The sequence below is a fragment of the Lathyrus oleraceus genome, chromosome 5 (genome assembly GCF_024323335.1).
Source record: "Lathyrus oleraceus cultivar Zhongwan6 chromosome 5, CAAS_Psat_ZW6_1.0, whole genome shotgun sequence".
Taxonomy (NCBI): domain Eukaryota; kingdom Viridiplantae; phylum Streptophyta; class Magnoliopsida; order Fabales; family Fabaceae; genus Lathyrus; species Lathyrus oleraceus.
In genome coordinates this window covers 606,743,443-606,749,909 of record NC_066583.1, presented here as the reverse complement: position 1 = coordinate 606,749,909, position 6,467 = coordinate 606,743,443, and the positions used below count along the sequence as shown (strand labels likewise).

The 6,467-nt window shown below is 32.5% G+C and overlaps 1 protein-coding gene across 1 annotated transcript; it reads left to right on the top strand.

Moving 5' to 3' along the window:
- The first annotated feature begins 300 nt into the window (after positions 1-300).
- LOC127086964 (protein trichome birefringence-like 39) lies at positions 301-3,969 on the top strand. Its single transcript, XM_051027786.1, has 5 exons — positions 301-878; positions 1,017-1,188; positions 2,877-3,052; positions 3,158-3,316; positions 3,456-3,969. The coding sequence occupies exons 1-5, from the start codon at positions 559-561 to the stop codon at positions 3,742-3,744; spliced, it is 1,116 nt and encodes a 371-aa protein (XP_050883743.1). The 5' UTR covers positions 301-558; the 3' UTR covers positions 3,745-3,969.
- The last annotated feature ends 2,498 nt before the right edge of the window (positions 3,970-6,467 follow it).

Sequence of the window (6,467 nt, the reverse complement as noted above, 5' to 3'; positions counted from 1 at the left end):
TATTTATGATTTTGTTGATGATGTCCTTTTAATTAAACAATGAAGTGAATATTAAAGTTGCATTTGAGTCTTTAGCACCCAAAGTTTCCAAACATTTGAACTCCCCACAATTTTGTGCTATTATTATAAAGTAAAATACAGATTCATTTAACAGTAAGAAGAAAACAAAAATATAGAAAAGAATTACTTTAACTTATAAGAAAAAAAAATCAATTCAGACATGTGAGACATGTCTTGAATCAAAATAACAACAATCCTAAGAATTTTCAAAAGCAAAGAATCAAGATTAGATCCAACCCCACCACACACACCACACCACATGCCACTGTTAAAAGAAATCCATCCAAACTTACCCTGTTTCTGACTGCAACCAGAAACAAACAAATCATAAAAAATAATTTTAAAAACAAAACAACCTTGTTCTCACTCTCTCTCTTAGTCACAGACACGATTAAGTTTAACATTATAAAAGGCATTGTTTCAGACAACTTTTTCTGCACTCTTGGTCCTTTTTCTTCAACAGAAACCTCTTCAGAGTAAGGTCCGAAACCCAACAAAATGGGTTTTCTATTACCGACTCTGTTTTTATCTCTGCTTCTTCTATTTTCTTCGCACCAAACAAAAGCTCATCAACTCAATAACTTCAACACAACAATAACAACAAAAACAACTACCATTTCCAATAGTAGTAACGAAAGAAAACTCGCAGGAACATGCAATTTGTTTCGTGGCAAATGGGTCTATGACGCTTCATATCCTCTCTATGATCCTTCTTCTTGTCCTTTCATAGATCCACAGTTCAACTGTCAAAAATACGGTCGACCTGATACGCAGTATCAGAAATATAGATGGCAACCACTCACTTGTTCTTTACCTAGGTAACTAACTTCTTCTTCCATTCTATTAGCCCGTAAGTATCAGATACGAAAGTTAGTTATAACGTTATAACTAACTTTTATATCTGATACTAAGTCTCAAGTGTGAGTAAGAAGTCTTGAATTTTTGTTTTTGTTTAGGTTCAATGCATTGGATTTTCTAGCAAAGTACAGAGGAAAGAAGATTATGTTTGTTGGTGATTCTTTGAGTTTGAATCAATTCAATTCATTGGCATGTATGATTCATTCTTGGGTGCCAAAAACAAGAACTTCATTCTCAAAGCAAAGTGCTATTTCCACAATAACATTTCAGGTTGGTTTTTGAATTTTTTTTTGTTTTTATATTATTTTTAATTTCTATTTTTGAAGATTTTGAATTTAATGGTAATGAAATGATGTTTGTTATTTTTGGTGTTTAATTGTATCCATGCAATTGGTTTCTTTTTTTCTCTGCTTTTCTGTTTTTCACTTGAATTGGAAACTTTTTGGGTAATTTTCTTGTGTGAACTCGTTTTTTATTTTCTTCAAATTTATGGATTAGTTGCGAAATTTGTGCTGAAAATTATTTCAATTTAAAATTTGTGTGAAACAGTGGAGCGTGTATAATAAAGTATGAAACGGGTTTGGTGGAGGGTTTTTCCCTTTGCCGGGACATTTAAACTAAAGAATAATGAATGTGAATCTATCATAGATATATTACCATGAAATAGTAATAATTCAATTTTTTTACACTGCTAAATTATTTTCCTCGTGCAAAAAATTTAAAAACATTTAACTATAAATAGATGTAAGCCTGAACACGCGATATCTTATTTAATATTTTTAAATAATAAATTTTAATAATTAAATTATTCCAAAAAAAAGTATTTTTTAACTTAAAAGGGATTGGTTGAAGTTTCAGAAAGATAATATTTAGTTTAAGTTAAATAAAATATTTATTAAAAAAATATAAATATATTTACACTTTCTTATGCAAAGGAGAGGAAAAAGAATAAAAGTGAGCATGTTTCATTTATCTTTTTTATGTTTTGATTACTTAATATATGATTTTTTAGTATTTTTCAAACTTTAATCAAGGACAAGTAGTTTTTTAAATATAATTATTTTTATAAAAATAATTCAAATATACGTACTGTAAGTGTTAATCAATATTTTTAAGTTTGATTTATATGGAAATTTTGTACTTCTACATGAAATTAAATCCTCCAATAAAGTAGTTTATGCTTCTAATTACCAATACCTTTTTGCTTTATATGTAAACTTTGTTGACAAATTTGTTAATTAGAAATAATTAGTGTTTGACACCTAGTTTTTTTAGTAGTCAATAATCATCATTAGTGGTAACTAAATTATGAATACTCTATTCTTCTTTGTACTACCCCTTTTAAACTGCAATGATTAGTAATAATGTTTTGATTTTGGTTTTTCTTACTTTACTATGTTTGCCCTTGATATAAGCATCAATTAAGCTATCTACATAAAAAAAATTGAAGTGAACCATTTAAATTAAATTGTAGCATAACAATAGTATATAATATAAGTTTAAATACATTTTCCAAAATGGACCACTTGACACTGGTGGCCTAATTCTCTATTTGCACGGCTTTTGCTATATAAAGTCAGTAAACTACAAAAGTGTCACAAAATATTGGGCCACATATTTGTGATGAAGGAAGGAATTTTCCTTTTCATTTAGTTATTTATATTCCAAGGTACTTCTCATTTTCATTGAATCTTGAAGCAAAAGATCACATCACTTAGTGCAAGGAAATTTCTACTTCCATAGAGATCCAAGTCACAAGTCGTCGTCGTTGACCGCAAACAATCATGCATAAGAAGATTTGTGATCGTTTAATCAAGATCGAACTGTTTAGTTTTTAACCATTTCATCATATGATCATATACATCACGATTTTCTCTGCATGTGTAATTGCTTCAATGACAAGAAACAATCTTTAAAAAAATTAAAATTAAAATTTTAGTTATTTTGATTATTTTCAGGATTATGGTCTCCAATTATTTCTATACCGCACACCATACTTGGTAGACCTAGACCGTGAGAACGTTGGGAATGTTCTAAAGTTAGACTCAATAAAGAGTGGTGATGCTTGGAGAGGAATGGATGTACTGATCTTCAACACGTGGCATTGGTGGACCCACACCGGCAACGCACAACCGTAGGATCTATATTTAACATCATGATCACAATCAATTTTACCATTAAGGAATGATTAGTAACATTGACTAATTATTCGTGTTTGTTTTTTGACATTTGAATATAGATGGGATTATATTCAAGAGGGTGGCAAGTTGTACAAAGACATGAACCGATTCATTGCATTTTACAAAGGCTTGACAACTTGGGCCAGATGGGTTAACATCAATGTAAATCCAACCCAAACAAAGGTCTTCTTTTTAGGAATTTCTCCTGTGCATTACGAGTAAGTTTTGAATTCCTTTTAGTTTTGACAGAATCACAGCATGTTACCGTGATTATGTCAAAACTATGATTAATGTTCTTTATCTATCAATTGAGTTAGACGGATTTAAGTTTTAATAACTATGTATCTATGTATTTAGGGGTCGAGATTGGAATCAACCAGCGAAATCATGCATGAGGGAGACACAACCATTTTTTGGTTTGAAGTATCCAGCAGGAACACCTATGGCTTGGGTGATAGTGAATAAAGTATTGAACAGGTTAAAGAAGCCGGTGCATTTTCTGGACGTGACAACACTTTCACAGTACAGAAAAGATGCACATCCTGAAGGGTACAGTGGTGTTATGTCAACAGATTGTAGTCATTGGTGTCTTCCAGGACTTCCTGATACATGGAATGTTCTTCTTCATGCAGCTCTTTTTGGTTGAATTTGTGGAAGAAATTGTGTTTGTTTTTGTTAGGCCAGGAAAACCCATTGTTTTCTACCATAGGAATTATTTAATGTGGTATATTGAGTTATTTCAATTGGATAATAAAAGGGTTGAATGTAAATTTTTTATCATATATTGTTTTGGCAGAAACGTGCCTTGATTGTTGTACCAAATAGAGAGTGTTTGGAATATTGAAAAGTAGTATTTGCAAGTTGCAGAGAAGTTTCTTGTGGAATAACGTGCTGATGGATCTTTTGTGATAGTGAATTGCTTTTTTGGAAAAGTGATAAGAATATCATCCCACTTTAAGGACTAGTGCAATTTAAGCCTCATTTATTCTCTTTACATTAAAAGTAGGGGGTATAGGATTATGAAATTGGCTGCTCAAACTTACTGTAATTGAAAACTTTAACTAATTTTCAGTTTTCATTTTATTGTGAACATAGAAAAAGTTGTATAATGTAAATAATTCATATTGGAATGGGCCTAAGGGCCTGTAATCTGGTTTAGTAGAGCAGTGTAATCTGGTTGTCATGATTTTCTCCACCAAAAATACTAAAGTAAGAGGTTGCTACTTACACTTCCCTTGTTAGTTGCATTCTTCCCTTCATTTAATATTTAATTTTTCTCAAAAGGATAGATCTTAGAATGAGTGGGGTTGAATTTGATTTAATTCAATGTTCAGTTATTTTATTAATTTGGTGACTCATAGTTTGATTTGAGCTTGTTTTTTTTTATAAGCAAAATATTATATTAAAAATGAGCACAAGGGTTATTCAATCCAAATACAAAAGAAAGCCCTAACACGGAGTTTGATATCGAATTAGTTTTTAAACAAGAAAGAATACCCTTAAATCTAACTCTAAGCCATTCCTAAGAGAATTTAGCTACCAGAACAATTTTCGGAATCCCTATAGTCCCAGCACTAAAGAGAGTATCATTACGAACTGCTCGAATAACAACTAACCAAATGATTATTCTAAATTTAGGCACCAACTTATCCCGTAAAGCATGATCAAAATGCAACAAATGTTCAGAAATGTCAACTCAAGGACAAATCCTACATAAGCCCATCCAATCTGAAATATAATAACACACATCTACAATAATAGGACTGTGAAGGAACAAATGATAATGAGATTCTTCCATGTCGAAACAAAATTGGAAAACAAGACTATGCGCACCCGAGATAACTCTTTGCTTAGCCAACTCGTCTCTTGTTTGAAGCCTTTTCAGAATGAGCCTCCACGCAAACACCTGAATTTTACTTAGAACATTTGATTTCCAAACACAATTTAAACCCAACTTTGATTTGGCATCCATGGCAGAATCTGGATTCAACAACAAATTTAATTTAATAAAAGCGGATGTAACCAAAAATCCATTCACATCTATCCACCAAATGAACTTATCCTGGATATGCTGCTGAGGCACAATTTCATGGAGAATTGCAAGTAAATTGTCAAACTCATGCATCACACGTAAAGAGGGGTTGCAAGCCAAATTCCACAACCACATACCACTTGTAAATGAACCCAAATCAACAATTTCGTTCTTAGGATTCTGCAGATTATAGAGCACTAAAGGAAAGTAAACCATTAAAGGATTTGTCCGATACCAAAAGTGTCTCCGAAATTCAATGTCAGAACCACTTCCCACCTTAGCATCTATACAACTACTGAACTAAAAACCTACAACACCACACGAATCCAAAGAAGTACACAAATCCCTCCACCATAATGAAGTTTTTCTCCTGCTGAAAGAAATTGAAGAATTAATGATGAAAGATTTGATGTCCCATCCCCATATCTAAATGAAAGCACCTTATGCCCCTGAGAACCGACCTTCCCTAGAATCTTACAAGCCCATTTACTCAAAAGCGCCTGATTGAACGATTCACAATGCTTAACACTGACACCCCATCGGCTTTGGATTTGCAAATTAAAGACCAAGATACCCAATTGACACTCCTATGATTTGAATCACGACTCCATGAAAATGCTCGTTGCATTTTAGTGATCTCATGAATTACCATGTTTGGAGCTTTGTAGAAGGAGAAAAAATAAAGAGAAGACTTTGTAGTTTTGAGGGAGAAGGCTTTTTAGGTATTCAGTTGAATTGGAAAAACAAGAACATTTATGTGGTAAATGTTTATTCATCTTGCTTCATTCATAAGAAGATAAGATTGTGGACTAATCTTATCAACTTGAAAGCTTCTCTTCCCTAATGAGGTGGTGTGTTGCCAGCGATTTCAACGTCATTGCTTGGAATAGCGAAAGGAAATGAACTAGTTCTCATTCAAATGTTTCAGAGTTGGCAACTTTCATGGAATTAATAAGTGATATGAACTTGATTGATCTCTTGGTTCTGGGCAATAAGTTCACATGATTTAACTTAGCAGGTGATGATATGAGTCGCTTAGACCATTTTTTGATATTGGAATGATGGTTGGATATGTTGTAATTGAAAGCTCGGTTTATTGAAAGCGGAAGCTTCTCCGACCGTTATGCAATCTCAATCAGATTACATAAATTGGACTGGGAACCGAAACCCTTCAAGTTCTTCACGACCTAGTTGGATCACCCCAATTTCCTTCCTCTTATTGAAGAAGCCTGGACCAATTCCAAATTTAATGGCATAAAGCTATTTATCTTGAAGGAAACGCTTAAAATTATCAAGAGTAAATTGAAATCTTGGAACTTTGGTGTATTCGATAAGCA

Coding starts and splice junctions, on each gene's coding strand:
- LOC127086964 (XM_051027786.1), top strand. CDS start 559: ATGGGTTTTCTATTACCGACTCTGTTTTTATCTCTGCTTCTTCTATTT. Junction 1,189..2,876: donor TTTCCACAATAACATTTCAG/GTTGGTTTTTGA, acceptor GATTATTTTCAG/GATTATGGTCTCCAATTATT. Junction 3,053..3,157: donor CACACCGGCAACGCACAACC/GTAGGATCTATA, acceptor ATTTGAATATAG/ATGGGATTATATTCAAGAGG.